The 19672-nt window shown below is 46.6% G+C and overlaps 1 protein-coding gene across 1 annotated transcript in view; it reads right to left on the bottom strand.

Annotated features, from left to right (window-relative positions):
* The window catches only part of LOC113429486 (radial spoke head protein 6 homolog A-like), a 32062-nt gene that overhangs the window by 9895 nt on the left and 2495 nt on the right, over positions 1 to 19672 (bottom strand). The window contains 1 exon segment of the mRNA XM_087969084.1: positions 1441 to 1953. Within this exon segment, the coding sequence (XP_087825210.1) occupies positions 1441 to 1953 (513 nt within the window).

The following is a 19672-nucleotide window of genomic DNA, read 5'->3' as shown; positions in this document are numbered from 1 at the left end:
CTATGACACCTGAAGATGTTACAAACTTTGTTATCATCAAGATGCTGGGCTCAGAGGATGGAGGACTAACTTTTAGTTCATCCTCCATCACAGAAGCATGGGGTGACGTTTGGACAGAAATTTTGTCCCAGTCCAACTGATCAAAAAGTGGGAGCATTATTAGGAGAACAAAAAGTGGGAGCATTATGTACAGTGTTGAGCTCCTGTACAAAACACAGAATATCCATGTAATTGTAAATAAATAGTGATACAAGCCTTTGTGGTCTGTAATCCATTTCTTAAGGTTGATGCATCCAATGAAGTGAGCTAAATTTGTTACAGCATAATCCTCAAGTATGCCATAATAAATTTAGAGTGTCAAAAATCTAGGTATCAGTAAAAGGATACTGAAAGTTCTTTGCTGTCATTTAGCAATGATGCAAATATTTGCTACCCAGGTATAGTAGACTTATGAAATGTATCAATTTTAAAAACAGGCCACACAACTCAGGTTTTACTCAAGCAAACTAATCCAATGACAATTCTGGAAACTATTATTCAGCTTGGATTAATTTAAAAGCTCAGTGCTCCTTTATAATCTTTAAAGCTGGGACGGAGTAATATTTTTAAATAAAGAGTTTGGAGATAAATGAGATCAACTTCTGTAACTTTTGGAGTTACAGGTTCTGCAAATTTATCAGATCCGAGTTGCAAATATCAGGGTTTTGACTTAAAAGGCTGGAGTTTCCTCTATCTCTTTGCTGCCATCTAGTGTCTTATCGGGCTTCTGCAGCAGCAATCGCATAAGTATAAATTTCTTATTTTTTGTGTGAGGTCCCGCTTCCCAATCCAGCTCTAAAATGTACCCATTGGTTCAAACGTTAAACTCTGGTTGGACTGCCGTTGCTCAAAAACTCACAATGGCCGGCTTCCCACAACCACAAAAGTTAAACGGAGTGTGGTAGGCAAACCCAACACTGCCTGCAATTAATCTTGTTTCTTTTTTTTCTTTCCCCATGAACAGGGCCGTCTTAACAGCATTAACTGTACTGAGGCCCCTATGACAACTACTCACAGGAATAAAAACGGTCAATACAATGAAACATATATTTGCAGGTTAGTATTAATTTTTTTTAAAACGCAGTAAAATGTAAGCAATAGCTTGCTCTGTTTATATGACACAAGGTGGATTGAAGGGTTAACGTACACCAGAGGTCTCCAAACTTGGCAACTTTAAGACGTGTGGACTTCAACTCCCAGTTCAATTCTGGGAAGTTGAAGTCTACATGTCTTAAAGTTGCCAAGTTTGGGGACCCCCGATGTACACAGATTAGTATGGGCCCAGGGGCAAGTGCCCATCAGGCCCAGGCATTAACACAGCCCTGCCTGAGAATCACTGGCACCTGCGGGTGCAGGTTTCCTGGCCGAGGCAGTTTTTGGTTCCATTCCTCTACTACTCACAAGCTGACGCCAGTTTTGACGCTGGTTCACAACAGGTAGGCTTTGGCATTCTTTATCACCAGAGCCCGAGGACCCGGATCCGGAATTTGGTCTTTGTATAAACTCATCATCCCCAGCTGGGACAGGTAGCCAGGTTCCTGGGGCTGATAAGGGCCGTGACTGTCCGACTGCAGGATCTGGCTGCTCCTGGATGCCGAGGTTGGGAAAGTGGTCCCTGGCCTCTGATCCAGGAAGCTGGGTGGCTGCTGCGGCAGCTGCTGCCAAGACACGCCGGCCCTCGAATCCGCCATGGTGCCCCTCGATTGAAAGAGGGCGCCTCTGGCTTGCTGGGGCTGGTAGACGTTGCCTCGGCCTTCCTGCTGCTGGTCGTAGACGCTCAGCCGAGGCTGCTCAGGCTGGTAGACGGCGCTTCGCTGGGGCTGCACCGGAGCCGGAGCCAGCGGCTGACTCTCTTCGCAGGGGACCCCGTCCGCATCAGGCACGTTGGGGTCCCCGGCTGGTCTTCGGGGGGTTCTTCCATTTGGCAAAAGCGGGCGAGCGCGAGATTTCGCGCTTCGCCTGGCCGAAACGCTTCGCCTTTTGCAGTTTGCGCCAAGCGTTGCTAAGGTCAACCGGGCACCGTTGCTAGGGAAAGCGGATTGGCTGCGACGCTCCTAACGAGGAAGAAGAGCGCCTCCAGTGGTCGCCTTGGGAAACCGTGTTGGGCGGGTCTGCCAGGAGTTGTTCAGCCACTGTGTGGAAATTCAGTTGCTGGGCTTAGCCAAGGCGTGAAGCCAGATCCCCCAGGACAGGGGTGTCCAACCTTGGCAACTTTAAGTCTTGTGGACTTCAACTCCCAGAATTCCTCAGCCAGGAATTCTAGGAGTTGAAGTCCATAAGTCTTAAAGTCGCTGGCTGAGGAATTCTGGGAGTTGAAGTCCATAAGTCTTAAAGTTGCTAAGGTTGGAGACCCCTGCCCAGGATTGTCGAGTATGTTTTGTGAGCATGGTCCAGATTGCTTCGTTGACCGGACATCACTGTCTTTTTTTTTTTTAATGTTTTAAAGAAAACATAAAAACAACACTAATATAATAAAGGGAGAAAGAAGGAAAACTTTAAAAAGTGCAGAGAGAAACAATAAAAAGATAGAAAGAAGCTTCTGATTTCTTCTGTAGCAGATATAATAAAATTATCTCTTAGACTCTGGTTACAAAAAGCTCTCAGTTTTCTATTGACCATTTTTAATCATTAAAACCATCTGTTACAAGTGCATTTTCCCCATTTCATGCAAAAACTCTGCAAGGAGTTTCCAGACAATTATTAATCGAATGATGATACTGAATTAGGTGCTACAGATATGCTAATGTTATTGCTAAAATGTATGATTTGTAATGTATCTAAACATGTATGATGTATGATATGAAACATACATAAAATGTATGTTTTGTTGACATATGAGAGAGAAAAAGGAGTAGAATAATGTATGATAAAGGGGTCAAAACTTTGCTTACAATATGCAAATGGAACAATGATAAAAAAAAAACTTGGCTAAATGGACTAAAATTTACATTATGCTCTAAACTTAAAGAGAATTTTTATAAAATGACATATTGAGTTACCTGCCAGACTTACCAGTAAGTATATTAGAAAAGACTAAACTATTTTCCACTGTAATGCAATACTTTTAATTTATAAAGGAAATGGCATTTCCTCTTTTGCTTGACAGTCCGGAGTGGGGAGGAAATATTCTACAACAGAGGTGCCCAACCTTGACAACTTGTGGACCTTGACAACTTGTAGACTTGAACTCCCAGAATTTCTCAGCCAGCCACACTGGCTAGAGAATTCTGGGAATAGAAGTCCACAAATCTTAAAAGTTGCCAAGGTTGGACACCCCCGAACACTACAACTAAGACCAATGGTGACAGTCTAACCATTTGGCAGGAGATTAATGGACCCCAAGTTCAAAGAGGGCAATGTACATGAAAATAGATTGGCATAATATATGGTTGATATGGCTATCAGGTTGACTTGAAAACATTCTCAGAAACTGATAGAAAAATATAGCAAGTCATGTATCCAGCAGATGGCAGCTGTATTCCAATGATGTTTTCTGGTGTAAAATTCAAACAAGAAACAAAATAATGTAACTGCATCCGTGGACAAAATGTTGAATGTGGTAGGATAGTTTTAAAGTGAAAATAATGTGTTCTGTTATAGAAATACAAGTGAAGTATTACCATGGGATGAAATGTACATGAAAGTACTGTTATAGTCTATTGTGAAAATCCACCCCCAATAGGGTTATTCTTACATAAAATCTCTTAATCAATTTGGGAAAGAAAATATATTTCCTTCTCTTTATTTCTAGGCTTCTTTTTAAAATGAGAAGAAATGTATCTTTCTGAAATTATTTGAAAAAGTATAAAATCACCTTTGGAAAATGATTCAGGGATAGTGTCTGCCCTGAATAAATGAAGTTATACTCAAAGTTGGTCAAATCATTTTAGTTAGTTAGCCAGAAAATTGTGTTGAAGATTGGTTGTTGGAAGCAGCCACTTCAAAGAATTTATGGTATGGTATAAAATGTTGTTTACGGATTAATTCCTACTCTTTGTTGTCTGCTGTAAACTAAACCGGGGTGTCAAACTCATGTTGTCATGGCATTGTCACATGACATATCGGGACTTTCCCCCCCTTTGCTAAACTAGGTGGGGCGTGGCCAGCACGTGATGCATCCGGCCCGCAGGCCACGAGTTTGACAGCCCTGATCTAAACAGGTTAATCAAATAAAGAATCTTATTATGAAGGGTGTAGGAAGCAATTCTGTAAGATGATAATTTCCCCCCATATTTCTTAGATTTCTTATGGAGAAAATTGTCATATCTTTAATTTATTCAGATGCTTCTGAATAAATTAAACTTTAACATTTGTAGGAAGGTAAGGTTGAGGCTACCTATCTTATCCCACATTCCTGCCTTAAACATGTATGTCTATAGGATAAAATTTCCTCTATGTTCCTGCCTTTCTGTCTGCGCTAAGGCAAACCTGTGTGAGAAGAGCAACTGTAAGTGAATGGTTAAAGCAGGAGAGAAGACAGACCAACATGTGAAATGCCATTCTTTAATTATTTGAGGAAATTGCTATCATTACATGAGATTCTTTCATATAGTTAAAAAATGTCCTTACTCTTTATTCAGTGTTAATTAATAGGGATGAGAGGGTTAAACACCATAATTTTATTGGATGATATAAAAAAGTGGGATTCGCATCTTTGGAAATGATTGTTCGGTTTTTCATTGTGTAGAAACCACCTTATATAGTGTCTGTTAATATCAGTGGAATAAATAATTATAATAATTTAGTTCTTAATTTCCAACCGATGCTCCATTGGATCTAACTTATTTTCCGTGTTACTATAATAGAACTGAAGATAAGGTTTTAAAAGGCTCTAAATTATCTTTGAGGCATGGTTTGTAAAGGACTAAGTATATGAGCCGTAGCTCAGTCAATCTCTTGACAAATGAGCTTTAAAACAATTAACACCGTTGATTCAATGTGCTTTTACCAATGTTAGAAGCTTCAAAGATCTCCAATCTGCCTCCCCTCGTTTCTTGGTACCTCACTGGCTCCCTGGGAAGACAGGAATTCCCTCAGAGTGGGGTGGGGAGACGCCAGAGATGGAGTCTACCTATCTGAGGGCAAAGTTCCTACCTCTTCCACATTTCACACAGGATCAGAGCTCAGAACAGGGGCATCCTGAATTGCATAGGAAGGACACATTGAGACCAACATGTACATAAACCCCAAGTTCACACCAGTCCTGTTATAAAACCAAATTCCTGCAGCCCGTTTTCTCCATAGTCTACCCTTGAGAAAAGACCTTTTGTTCTTCAGAATAAAATCTCCTTATTGCATAGTATGATTGGATTTCAATTTTCTTAGATTTGTTATTGCTTCACCCCAACTTATGAAAACCACAAATTATTCTCTCAAGAAACTGAATTAAGGTATTTAGAACAGACATCAATCCATTCGATTTGGGTTTTCCTGGTTAAATATTTATAATTGCTGAAGAACATGGTATAGGTTGAAAGGTTTGGGCATTTTAAAAGCAATTAAAGCAAAGTTTTTTCTTATTTTGTAAGTAGTATATTATCTAGTTTTGCGATAAAAAAAAATAAATAACTTGGGCCAGAGACAGATGCAAGTATTATTCCAGAGTAGAAGGGACAATTTTTTGGAGGTCAAAGCTTCAGTTTTCCATTTTGGGCCTGCTGGGAGAAGCACAAAGTGAGTAGGACATACAAGGCAGTTTTGTTTTTTGTTTTAATAATAGGACTTGTTTTCATATATTCTCCACTTTCCATGAAGGGAAACAATTATGTCAATTATGTTCCCAAGATCATAGAAAAGAAACTTAAAGCTTCTCTTGCTGTAGAAACATTGTCTATCTGCTAAAGACAGATACACTTAAAATGCAATTAGAATCTTAAATTAACAAAAATGAATTGCTAAGATCAATTACTTACCTATTTTAAGAACAGTCCTCTTGTGTGATGCAGGCTCAGTCTTACACATACACACCTTGCAATGGCTGATGAAATTAAATGGCAACTGTGGTGCAGCTGAACATAGAAAAAACTAATGCAGCCACTCAACGTCCCTTCCACCTGTGGAAATGCTATTAGGACTAAGGCAGGAAGCCATTCTTCTCGAGGGGGGGGCTGATAGTCAGTACAGCTGCCTGCTAGAACAAAAGAGCCAATTTAGAATAGAATCTGGATTGATTTTGAATGGAGAAGATAGAAGCTTCACCATCAACTTGGGATACTAAAAGAGATTATGCACCAGCTAACTGTCTACTTTTTAATTCATTTTAGGTGCATGGATTTGCATCTCATCCACATTATATATTTTTAAAAGCTGTAAGTTGCCTATTCCTTTAACAACTTTTGGCGATTTACAAGATGCAATAAAACACCACTGATCTCCATGAAATGTAGAATAAGAGGAATAATGAGAATGGATATTAAACACAAATTCTAAAATGGTGGCATTAAAAGGCCTGAGAAAAATAAATATATTTTGAGCCCTTCTAAATTATCCAAAGGAGGAAGGTTGCTTCTAGCCCAATAACATTAATATTTCAGTACAGAAAATTCTTTAAAAATACTACCAATACTGTCTGAACAAATTAAAACATGATTTCCTAATGAGTTTAACTGGAGAATTAAGCACAAATTGAATTCTGACCCACTTGATGAAAACAAGAAGTCTTTTGAGTTGGGGTTCAGATTGTAGCTCAATACGATAGAAGTGGATCTTAATAAAGCTACCCTTTCAACATCTATGTCATTAATTGAAAAAAGAATTATACCTGAAGACCTAAAAGATGCCACAACTAATCATAGCTGACATCATCTGTCTTCATCCATTTGGGTTTTATTCAGCATCTCTAAAAGTGTATTAAGTATATTAAGCCCAAATCCTTATTAGGAGGGGGTCATATCACTAGGACCTTGGTTATCCATTTCATCAGACAGCTGGAATCTAGTAATGTGTAAAACTATTAGAAAAATATTTCCCCTTTCTGGTAAGCTCCCTTTTTCACACATTGTCTTTTAAAAAGTTTTTAAAAAAGAGAGAATAAGATTCAGAGAACAGGAAGAAGGTTATTTAAGGTAAAAGAAGATAACTCATTTAAGGAAGACTGAAGACCTTAGACCCTTTCCTAAGAGGTCTGTGGCGGATACGCCAACGTGCCTACGTCCCTGTCCTATTGTTTCTCTTATTCTTTATTTTTTTATATGTACCATTTCATGTATCCACAACTATGTATACACTTATACTTACTATTGAAAACGAGAAGTAAAGGCAGAGCTGAGTGTTCTATATTTACATACTTGTAATACCCTCTTCTGATTGGTCACAAATACTGCTTGGTGATTGGTTCTGAAAGGCCACTCGCATTGGTGCGCATTGCCGCCTTGTGATTGGGCCGCCAGATCGGCGGGAGATTCAAGGAGCCGTCATTGGCCGCGAGCCTCGAGCAGCCGCTATAAAAGAGGCTGCCGCGGCTCCACGGTTAAGACAGATTTTAAGAACTAAATAAAGAGCTGAAAGTCACACTCAGCTCCCTCACCCGCTTTAGCCGTTCTTCTCACTGCCTGGAGGGGAGCTGGGACTGAAAGGCCAGCCTGTAGACTGCCCCTTATAGGCAGTGTGAGGGACAGCTAAAGCCTGGAAAGGGGACTGAGGGCCTTGAGTGCTGGACAGGGAATTCAGGGAGTTGAAGTCCAGACATCTTTGCTAAGGTTGAGCAACCTGCCCTAGCAGGCCCTGCACTGGGCAGCCGGACAGATGACCTCTAAGGTCCCTTCCAACTCCACTTCCCCATCACTCTGACCACCCGCTTCTTTCCTCACCATAATGACAAGTCCCCCGGGCTTTGCTTAGTCACAGCCAACTAAAGGAATGGCACCCCGGGCTCAGTGGTGGGATTCAAATGTCTTTACTACCGGTTCTGTGAGCGTGGCTTGGTGGGCGTGGCAGGGGAAGGAGGCTGTGAAATCTCCAGTCAGAGGCAGCATTGGCCGGTTCTCTGAACTGCTCAGAATCTCCGCTAACGGTTCTGCAGGACCGGCCAGAACCGGCTGAAGGCCACCGCTGCCCCTGCCCTCTTGTCAGAAGGCCCCCCATCAAAAGTCCCCCTCCCTGTTCTGTCCTTACTCTAAACTAGTGGATAAAGAGAAAGCTGCCTCCCATGTCCCACCTCCCAAAATAGAACGCAAAGGGATCGAAGGGAAGGGAGTCAGATTCATGAAAGAAAGGAAAAGAGGATCCGGGATAGAGAAGGGGGAGGGGGGAGATGGTGGGTTGAGAGGGAGCTGAGTGATCCACTTGATCCCTTTGACCTTGGACAGAGAGGTGTTCAAAGGTCATCTCCAGTGCCCCAGTTCCAAGGAGGTGCCCCCCCATTTGCCCTCTGATTCAGGAGACCCTGAAGATGCAGATAAATCCCCCGGGGGCCTCAAGGGCTCCCAGGGAGCTCATGCTCACCGCCAAACGGCTGCAAAGAGGAGACGTCCTTCCATTCCCCACCATTCAGTCACAACGGAAGAAGCTTCTTGGATGAGAAGCAAAATGTTTTCAAGGAAAAAACCAAGACATCCCAGTTGTTTTTTGAAAAGCCCCTTTGGGGTGTGCACTGAAGATGCCCCAAAGAGGGATGGTGCTTCCAAAGTCTGTCCGGTCGCTGAACAAGGGAAAGGGATGAAGTGGAAGAGCCTTCCGTTTAGGCTGCACCCCAGGTCTTCTGTCAGGGTCCCAGAAAAGCCCAACTCCAAGGAAAGACTCCGAGACAGGCGTTTCCTCAAAGGTTCCTTTTATTAGAGTAGTTCTACTGGCACATCTGGGAAAACCCGAATCTGAGAGTTCCGGGTTTCCCCTTAGAAATTCAAAAGTCCAAAACCCACCAGTCCATCACATGGTCCCCGCCTAGCCAGCCAGACCAGCCAAATCAACCCTGGCGATCAATGGGGTGACAGATGTTGCAGCCAGATTGCCCTCACATGGTCCAGCCACCATCCGTCCCAACTTGAAACATCCCTCTAACCACTCCCCCTCCAGGCGCAGGAATAACATGACCTTGACTGAAAGGAAGAATGCTATGGTGTCTATCTACCAACACTCTAAAAATGCCCCCCTTCTACTTTCCCAGGCACAGGAATGTGGCGGCATGGAAGCTTCTGGTACTAAGATGGCTTCCAAAGCTGACATCTTGTACGGGAGGTTCCCTTTGCAAATAGCAGGTGAACCTGTCAGGCCTGCTTTGGAGGAATGGATTTTCTGCCATGAGTGAAGGTATTTGATGGCCGAGTCCGTGGGACATGGGTGGGATTGAGCCAAAGTTTGGATGGTCACTTCTCAGAAAGCCCCACAGAATCTGGCGAGCCTACGGTTCACATTCAGGGCTCTGCTTCGTGACCCAGGCAAGGACACCAAAGGTGGTTTATTCTTAGCCTTCCAACTCTGAGCAGGGATGTGATCTGTGCTTTTCCTGCCACGGCTGGTTGCTGGCAGTTTCAGGTAGACAGAATTTCAAGTAGACAGAATAACAGAGTTGGAAGGGACCTTGGGGGTCTTCTAGTCCAACCCCTGCTTAGGCAGGACCCCGTGGATTCCCCACTGCTGACGGCCACTAAACTGTTAACCTTCCCTTCTAAGCTGAAGGGGGGGATTCCAAGGGAGGGAGGGGTCAAGGGTTGAGTAGAGGGAGAAGTGTTGTTTGATCTCTAGGTTACCTGGATACCTGGATTGTGTTGGGACTCTTTTCCGTTGATGGGGGGGGCATGCAGGCTATAAAAGCTTAAGTGGATCAGAGAGAGAGAGAGGAAGAGGGATGCAGAGCCAGAGCCCTGAGACAGAGCCTGAGAGAGACAGACTGAGAGTGAGCAGGACTTGGTTTCTGGTCTAGGGTATTTTTTTTTTCTTGCTTGGGAGTTTGACCTTGGGATGGTTAGTCTTGGAGGGGAACCACCAACCATTAAAACCAGAAATGTATTCTTCTTCTTCCATCCCTTTTCTCTTTCAGTAATAGACCTGAATGACCTGCTGTGGCCATCCAGTGGGAGATGATGATTGATCAGCAATGGCATACACGCAGGTGAAGTCTGGGAGCAGCAGCTGAGCTCCAGGAGCAGGTAGGCCCAATTGGCAGCAGCAGGCAAACAGGTGAGGTTTGGGAGCAGCAGGTGATCTCCAGGAGCAGGTGGGCCCAATTGGCTGCTGCAAACAAGCAGGTGAGGTCCAGGAGCAGCAGGTGAGGTCTGGAAACAGGTGGGCCCAATCAGCAACAGCAGGCAAGCAGGTGAGATCTGGTTGCAGTGGGTGAGGTCCAGGAGCAGTGGGTGAAGTCTGGAAGCTGGCTAGCCCAATCGGAAGCAGCAGGCAAGCAGGTGAGGTCCAGGTGGAGGAGACACTGCCTAGGGACCCATCAGAGAAGAGCAGGAGGAGCCCTCAGTCACTGAATGGTCGGAAGAGGAAATGTAGGATGCAGCCGCCGGAGAAGAGGAGTGGGAAGAAGGGGAGGTGAAGGAGGGAAAGGAGGAGTGACACACACACCCCCAACCGCTTCCCTGCCAAGAGCTCCAAACTGCCCCGCCAAAGGCTCTGAAAGGACCCCCGGCCTTCTCTGCCCCCCCCCCAGTCTCTCCTCCGGGGGCGGCGGGGCTGAGCAGCCAGGAGGGGCAGCCGAGGGACCCTCCGCTCCTGCCTTTCGCCCTGGCTGTGGGGCTGAGGGGCCCGTGGCTCCCCCCCAGACCTTCCGCCTCTTGCGAAGTCGTGGGGGGGGGAGAATGGGGGGGGAGTCGGGCCCTTTTTCATCCCGCCAACCACAAGCGGCAACCCCGGAGGAGGCGAGGGAGCCTCTGCGGCAGAGAGAGAGGAGAGAAGCCACTCCGGGGGGAGAAACCTGCCTTGCATTGGGGTTCAGGTGGGGCGGATTCCTCCCCGTCCGACCTCCGCGGGCTCCAGTCACCCGGGCAGCCCCGGAACCGGCCCGCCTGAGCGACAGGAGGATCCCCCTAACCCCTCCCCCACCCCACGAGGCCTCTGTGCCCAGGCCTGCGAGGCCATCCAGACGATCCCCCGGGGCCCGGAAGCCGCTGCCCACCACTTGGAAGGCCGGGGACAGGACGGGGCCGGCATACCTGCAGGAGCCTCCCCCTCCTCTCCGAGGGTCCCTCCCTGGCTGCCCCACCGAGCGGGGGGGGGGGCTGCCTCCAGGTCCCCTCCCTCCAGGACCGCCATCCGGGCAGATCGCCTGGCGCCCCTTTTCCAGAGCAGCCCCGCCGCTGAGGAAGAGGCTCCCCCCGGGGATTCAGCAGCCCTCCCGCCCCCCCTATTATTTAGGGAATATTTGTGGCTTTTTGTTTGTGGCTTTTTGTGCTTTTTCCACATAGCAAAACATTTACTATGGGAACCATTATAAGACATGCTGGTGGCTATTGACTTGCATGGATTTTTTAAATTATCACCGTTATTCTCCTCATTGTACAACGAAGCCTCTTTGGAAGAGACTAAGATGGGGCGCCGTCATTATAACCGTTATTTTCCTCGTTCTACCACAGATTCAAAGGAACAAGGAGCGCTGTGATTGGATGAGACGCTCAAAAGAAAAGGCGCCTTTTACCCAGACAGGCGCTGAGAAAGAATGCGGGGGGGCGGGGCGGGGGCTGAGAGCTCCGGCTCCCCTCAGAGAGGAGCGGCGAGGGGTCTTGGTGGGGGGGAGGAGGGGGGAGGATTTCGGGGTCCCTGGAGGAGGGGTGGCTGGTCCGGGCCAAGGAAGCGGGGCGGGCGAGGAGAAGGGGGAGAGCCGGGTTGTCTATCGGGGAGGGCGCTTCGTGCTTGGGGAGGGAGCGGGAGAGCAGCGGGCAAAGCGCCCGAGAAAGGCAGCAGAGGAGCCGCAGGAGAAGCGAGCTGAAGGGGCCCAAGAACAGTTTAGTGGCCCTCAGCAGTGGGGAATCCACGAGGTCCTGCCTAAGCAGGGGTTGGACTAGAAGACCCCCAAGGTCCCTTCCAACTCTGTTATTCTGTCTACTCGCATAGAGTCTCCCGCGGCGGCTTCGACGGCTCGGCTGGCAGCGCGGCTGGAGCGTCTCCGGTGCTAAGCAGGGATGCTGCGGGGTCTCAGCTGGAGGGGCGAGCGGGGCGGAGTTGCGGAGAAGCAGCCGGCCAGCAGGGTCGCCTTTTCCTGCCCCTCCTTCCCTTCCCCATCGGGCCGCCAGCATCCCAGCTCCTCCTCGCCCTCCGCTCTGCCCGACGGTCCCCGAAGTCTCCCGCTAGGACAGCCCCCACCGGCCCCCTCATTCAGCCGGAGCGCTGCCCGGCCCTCCTCCTCCCCAGGGGGACTCCTCCATCTGCGGGAGCTTTGTCGGGAGCCTCCCGGTCTCGGCCTCTTCCCAGCCCCCCGAGAGACGCGGAGCCGGTTCCTCTCCCTCGGGAGCCTCCGGGCACCGGGGGAGCGTCTGAATGGGAGCGAGGGGGCCCGTGGGGGGCGTCTCGCTGCTCCTTTTCTCTCTCTCTCTCTGGGGCGTCTTTTCAGAAGCGAAGCCCGAGACAAGGACGGGTCTCCTCTCCCTCTGCGACAGAAGGGAAGCGAAGGCGGCGTTTCTGTGCCATCCGCTGTCCGAGGAGAAGGGAGAAGGGAGAAGGGAGGCGATCCTCGCGAACGAGGCGGTTGCACGAACTCTCTGGGTCGGCTGAATGGAGGGAAGGAGGGAAGGAGAAGGAAGAAGAAGAAGAAAAGAAGAAGAAGGAAGAAAAGAAGAAGAAAAGTGGAAGAAGAAAAGAAGAAGAAAAGTGGAAGAAGAAAAGAAGTAGATGGAGGAGGAAGAGGAAGAGAAAGAAGGAGAAGAAAAGGAGAAGGAAGAAGAAGAAAAGAAGAAGAAAAAGAACCAGTTGTTGAGAACTGTTGTGATATAACACAAATTCCATCCTGGAATTTGTTGAGTCTATGTGGCACCTTCTATCCCAATTCTCAGCCACCCTGGCCCTGCTGCGACCTCAGCCGAGCGATGGCTGGAGGGGTCCAAGAACTGGGAGGGAATTTGCAGCGCCAACGGAGATGTTCTGAGTCCCCTCTGCCCTCCAGCCCTTCCCTGGATCTGCTGGCCAGTCTGACTTCCACAGAGAGGAGGGTGGTGTGAGATTGTGGCTAAGAAAAACCACCAGGATTCAAAGTTGATCCAAGGAAAAAGGTTTTATTGTAACATTTCTGCAGAAACGGGTTCCTGCCCTGGCAGGTGGGAGGAACGAAAGGAAAAGCTTAAAGGCTCTACTCTTATACCCAAAACTACCCCCTACTACTCCCCCCCAGTATACAAATGGCTTGATTTACAATCTATCTTTCAGGATACAAGTTACATTTTATTATCTTTCATGGTGCCTAGCTCGTAACAGACACTTCTTTATCCGGTATCTAGCATTTCAAAGGCATTCCAAAATGTGTGATAGTTCCCAGCACTTCAAAAACATTCCAAGATCAGTCAACATTCTAATCAGTGTTTGATACTGCATTTCCTTACTTCAAAAGGAAAACCTCCCTTTTTCATCTTGAGTTTTGAGTCATAAAATGAATACACTTCCCACAATCCCCCTGTTCTTGTTCCATCTTTGACTCAAACACATTAATTTATTCAAGATATATGGACCAAAGGTGAAGATTAATAATAACAAAATTAAGGATCCTATTAGAGTGGAGATTAGGTGGTCATCCCTTTCTCTTTTCTTTGGTTCAGTCCTTCCCTCAGTTTTTTTTTTTTATGGAGTCCTGTACTATCCCAGAATGATCTGTATCAGATCACCTTTGAACAGAGGGTCCCACCCATAGACACACAACTCCAGGCTGCACAATAAAACTGATCAGCCCCTCCACAAGTCTTTTTGTAGCTTCTTTCAGTTTTATGTCCAGGGCAGACGTAAAAATGATGTTTCTTTATGAACGTGTCATCGGTGGTGGACAAGAGGACCCTTCCCAAACCAAATTGCAGTTCTGGAAACCAAGTATTGGGAGGCCTCTTTCCGCTAGTCCAATTGACTATATCTGAATGGGAATCAAGTACAACCCAAGTAACATTCTGGGGTTGATGTGAATCCTCGCTTCCCCAGGAAGTTCCCAGTCCTAGTCCTAGAATAAAGACAATTAGCTCAGTCCAGGGTTCAGACTTCTTCATCTTTTCAAAGTGAGCTTCAGCGGCTGACCATCCACTGGAACTGCCCTCCAAGGTTTCTCAGGTTCCGGTGCCTTCTTGACTCTGCTGTAATGCGTCCAGTGCGAACTGCAGATTCAGTTGTCAACAGCACCTGGTACGGGCCTTCCCAGCTAGGCTGCAGCTTCTCGCCTTTCCAAGTCTTTGTCAGAACCCAATCTCCAGTCTCAAAGGGATGTTGGCTCCCAGCAAGAGGTGGTCGTTGCACCAACAGTCTCTGTTTATACAGAAAAAGCAAACAAACCTGGACAGTACCTGCAAATATTTTCTCAAAAACAAATCTTTAAATTCAGGAATTGGATTCCCTATTTTTGCCAAGTAGGGTCGCCCCAGTAGCATCTCGAATGGAGAGACTCCAGTGTCTTTCCTTGGACATGTTCTGATTCTGAGCAGTGCCAAAGATAAGTTCACAAGCAAGTATTTCCAACCCCCCTTCTCTGGTAATTCAGTTAAATCAATTTGTGCTCTTTGGAAAGGCCAGCCCACTAGAGGTCGCCCTCCCTCATGTACCTTTTCTAGAATTCCCCTCATTGCATTCACAGAGACCACCCTCACCCCTCTGAGGTTCTCCACCCATCCTCAGTTAATGTACACTCTTCTCTTTCCAAATCATCTTTCTCTTTTCCCTCAGGTTTCCATTCCTCATCCTCTTCCACTTCTAGCAAGGGAATTCTCCCTGCAGCTTCTTTTGCCCACTTGTCTGCCTACCTGTTCCCAACTACCTCTGGGGTGCTTCACACCCCAGGCGTATTTGGAATCAGTCCAGATTGTCACAACTGCGAATCCTTCAGCTAACTCCAGAGCTCTCTTCAAAGCAAACAACTCGCATTTCCTCTTTCCTTCCTCAACCCTGCTTGATCCATCCGCAAACCATCTTTCCCCTTCCTTCAGAGGAGTCTCTTCCAAATCCTCCCTCACCTTTGTCATCAAATCTACTTGCAATAAACAATCATGGTCCTCAGCTTCCCACTCCTGTCTTCTTCCTTCTAAAAATTCTGCTGGATTCAAATTCCTATCTGTCCCAATCACCACATCTGGGCTGGTTCTCAAAATGGTTTCATATTTGAGAATCCGCCCTTCTGTCATCAAGTTGTTGCCAACTGACTTAGCACAGAAGTAACCTGGTGGGGAGAATGCACAACAACCCCCCAAAGGTTAACTTCCTCTCTCTACCACCAACATAGCTGTAGCAGCCACAGCTACACACACACTGGCCATCCTCTCACCACTGGCTCCAGAGTTTTGCTCAGAAAAGCGATGGGCTGGTATTGCCCCCCTCTTCTGTGCCAATACTCCTAGTGCCGTTCCCTGTGCTGCTGACACATACAGATGAAATGGGAGCTTCAAATTGGGCAAAGCCAAAACCAGTGCGGATGACAATGCCTTCTTTAAAACTTTCCATCTGTCATCTCACTTTAATCATTCTATACTCTCTCCTTTTCCTACCAGCTTCCTGTGCAAGAATTGAGCTAACACAGTGTATTGATCCACCCAGGCTCTGCAATACCCCAACAATCCAAGCGCTTTCCTGACTTCTGTCTTATTTCTGGGGGAGCCAGGCTCATGATCCCTTTCACCCTTTCAGGATCCAAGGACCTCACCCCTGCTGAATATAATGCCCTAAATATTTCACCTTCTTTTCCACAAACTGGATCTTTTCCCTTGAAACTGTCAATCCTTGCTCCTTCAGCCAATTTAGCAAAGTCAGGGATGCCGCTCTAACCTCCCCCTCTTTCTCTCCAGTCAGCAACGAATCATCCACATACTGAATCAACATAATCCCCTTCCTTTTCTCAAAAGACACTAACTTTTCAAAGCCTGTCCAAACAACAAAGAAAACTGCTGTTTTCTTCCACTCTCAGGATCATCCCATTCAAATGCAAACAGGTCTCTACTCCCCTCCTCAAGGGGGCATGCCCAGAAGGCATCCTTCAGATCTATCACAGTAAACCATTTGTCTTTGGGAGGGATTCATCCCAAGATCACTGGGCTTCTCCTCTCCTGCCCAGACCTCATCTGAAATTGCTCTCTCATCTTCCACAGTCATTTTCCACATCCTTACTCCCTTCCCGGTTGGTAGGACACTCGCACGCAAAGTGACCTTCCTTCCCACACCTGAAGCAACTCCTATCCATTCCAGGCTGCCTCATTCCCATACTTCTTCCTCTGCCCTGAAAACTTCCCTGATTGTATCCCCCAAAATTCTCTCTCCTTTCTCCAGTTGGACCTTTCCCAAAATTCCCACCTTTCTTCACCTCATTCTTTGCTGCAGCTTGTGCAACTGCAACCATCATTTGTGACTTCTGTCTGGTTTTTACAGCGTCTCTGTTCACAAAAACTTGTTGGGCTGCTTTCAGGAGATCAACAATTCCCACTGCTCCCCAATTATCCATTTTCTGAATTTTCTTTTGGATATCTGGCCAAGCCCCGGTCACGAACTGCATTTTCAGCATGGATTCAAAAGCAGGCGTGCTGGGATCTACCCCTGAGTACTTGGCCAGACTTTCTAGGAGCCTGGTACAATAATCTCCAGGGGATTCATCTTTGCCTTGACTTACTTCAAAGGCTTTAGTTAAATTTTTCCCTTGTGGGACTGCCAATTTTATCCCCTCCATGATCAGTTCTCTCATATCCCTCATACTTGCTCTGCCAGCCGCAGTGTTTGGATCCCAATTTGGATCGGCTATTGGGAATTTTCGATCTCCTGCCTCCACCCCTTGTTGCCCATTGTGTCTGGTGTTCCAGTTTCTCCATGCCGAGGTCTGAATGAGATTCCTCTCCTCAGGAGTGAACAAATGCCCCAAAATGTACATCATCTCCTGATAAGTGTAATCATTCGGACCCATCCATAGATCTAATTGTTCAGCCACATCATAAGCATTTTCATGAAGTTTTGGAAGAGTCTTTTTTTAAATTCTCGCAACTCGGCTGGTTTTATGGGGACAGCCACAAAGACTGTCACTGGGTTGCCTGCAGCATTGACCCCATTAGGGACTTCCCTAAGAGGAAATGCATCCACTTCAGGTTTTTCTCTGAATGGAAAATCCTGAACACTTCTCTTTAATTCTTCTACTTCTTTTCTCAGCCGCAGATAAAGGGGCAGCTGAGAAGGGGGTTGTGCCACCGGCAATGGCGGTGGTGCCATAGGAACATTGGCGGGCGCATTATTCAAATTAGGATTTGCGGGCGGCGGATTCTGCAGCCAATCATCCGTCTCACTCTCATTGTCTTTTTGTTGTGACATGTATTGACCCTCAATTGGAGGGACGGGACCTTCAAATTTCACATGAAACCATACATCTATGTATGCAATTTGAGTAGTCATTTTGTGTTGGAGAATATAGTCCCGCAATTTGGTCATCCAATAGCTACTGGTTTCCCCCTCAGGACTCCAGTGATATGGAAATTTAGGATCAATCAAAGGATATTTTGGCCATCGGTCCCAACAAAGATAAATCATGTTTTTCTTTTCGAGATGTCTGGTGAATTCCTTTAAATTCGGGGAAAACCACTGCTGGAGTAGCTGTCCCAAAGGCGAATCTACCGGAATTGGTTTTCTGCCATTGTCAAATTTTCCCTGTCCCAGACAGGCTTCTTCCTGGTCTCCCAGACCCTTGCTCTGTCCCTTCCCCATCTTCTACTCTTTCAGACTCCCAGAGCCTTGCTTTGTCCCTTTCCCATATCTATTCTTCCAGGCTCCCAGAGCCTTGACTCTCACCAGTCCTGTCCTCCAGCAGATGCTGGATTCCCCCAGGGAGTTTAAGGACCTCTCTTTCTTCCAGACTCCTAGTCCTAGTCCTCCAGCAGACGCTGGATTCCCCCAGTGAGTTTAAGGACCTCTCTTTTGGCTACAAATGAAAGGAAACAAAGTTTACCTGATCTGATCACTCCTGGACTTTCTGCAGTCAGTCAAAGGATGTGTGGGCGTCCCCAACTCAGATCGATCTCACACACTCTCGGCCGGCATTTCTTCTCAGTCCTTTTTAGAAGGATCGTCTGGATTTCCCAGTCACCTCGGGAGTCTGACCGAATCGGGAGAGGTGCCTCTCAATGGGAGGTTGTGGCCACTCTCTTACCTGGTCCCAGTTTTCCAGTCAGCCGCCGTCAAGGTTCCCAGACGAGCCCCCAAATTGTGAGATTGTGGCTAAGAAAAACCACCAGGATTCAAAGTTGATCCAAGGAAAAAGGTTTTATTGTAACATTTTTGCAGAAACGGGTTCCTGCCCTGGCAGGTGGGAGGAACGAAAGCAAAGCAAAGCTTAAAACTACCCAAAACTACCCCCTACTACTCCCCCCCAGTATACAAATGGCTTGATTTACAATCTATCTTTCAGGATACAAGTTACATTTTATTATCTTTCATGGTGCCTAGCTTGTAACAGACACTTCTTTATTATCTAGCATTTCAAAGGCATTCCAAAATGTGTGATAGTTCCCAGCACTTCAAAAACATTCCAAGATCAGTCAACATTCTAATCAGTGTTTGATACTGCATTTCCTTACTTCAAAAGGAAAACCTCCCTTTTTCATCTTGAGTTTTGAGTCATAAAATGAATACACTTCCCACAGTGGCCAGTCTTTTGGCCTCCAGGAGGCATCCAGAGGGGGAGGGCAGTGAGAGACCTGCCATCCTGCAGGCACTTCTGGCCGTAAAAGCAGGGCGAAGACCCCGTTGGAGAAGGAGCAGGTGAAGGGTTCGAGAGGGAGGCTCCTTCCCTCCATGAAGGCTCAGATACAACCGCCCCCTATTTCTTGGGCTGCTCCCTCACCAGCCCCCAGAAGGTCAAGAATGACCCCCAAGGATTTCAGAAGTTGGAATGTTCCAAAGACTCTCTGCCTGCCCAGAATCCCCCTGTCCAAGTGGATCAGCCCAAAGAAGCAGCAAAAGGTCTCAGCTATTAAAAATATACCCCATTGCCATGATGATGTTTCCGGCCCTCCATCTTAACTGTATTAGAATAAAATATAGAATTAGAATAGAACAGAATAGAATATAGAATTGAATAGAATAAAATAGAAGAGAATATAGAATAGAACAGAATAGAGTAAGAACAAAATAGAATAAGAATGGAATATAGAATAGAATAAACTTGATCGTCACTTTAACTATAGACTAATCAACATAGATTAAAATGAAATTTCACTGCACAGAGCTCTCAAAGGTTGTTAAGTGAATCACCACTGTCATTAAGCAAATCACACAGTTATTAAGTGAATCAGGCTGTGGTTGAGCAACTCTGGCTTCCCAATGCCTGAAATTGGCAAAAACACATTGGGATCAGGTGACCCCAGGGATGTTGCGACGGTTGTAAGTGCAGTACAGGTTGTAAGTCACTGTCTGAGGCCGTTGTAACTTTGAAGCATTATTAAAGATACGGCCATAAGTCCAGGACTGCCTGTAACGGACCTGGGTGGGGAAGATGAAACGCTTTAAGCCTCCTGCCTTTGTCCAAGTTCTGCCTGTAAGGAGCTCATGGATG

Source organism: Notechis scutatus, chromosome 6 (assembly GCF_049901735.1).
Source record: "Notechis scutatus isolate UNSWTSFEM ecotype Mainland chromosome 6, rNotScu1.2, whole genome shotgun sequence".
In the NCBI taxonomy this organism is placed as follows: domain Eukaryota; kingdom Metazoa; phylum Chordata; class Lepidosauria; order Squamata; family Elapidae; genus Notechis; species Notechis scutatus.
Note: the sequence above shows the minus strand (reverse complement) of the source record. Positions and strands in the feature narration are given on the sequence as shown.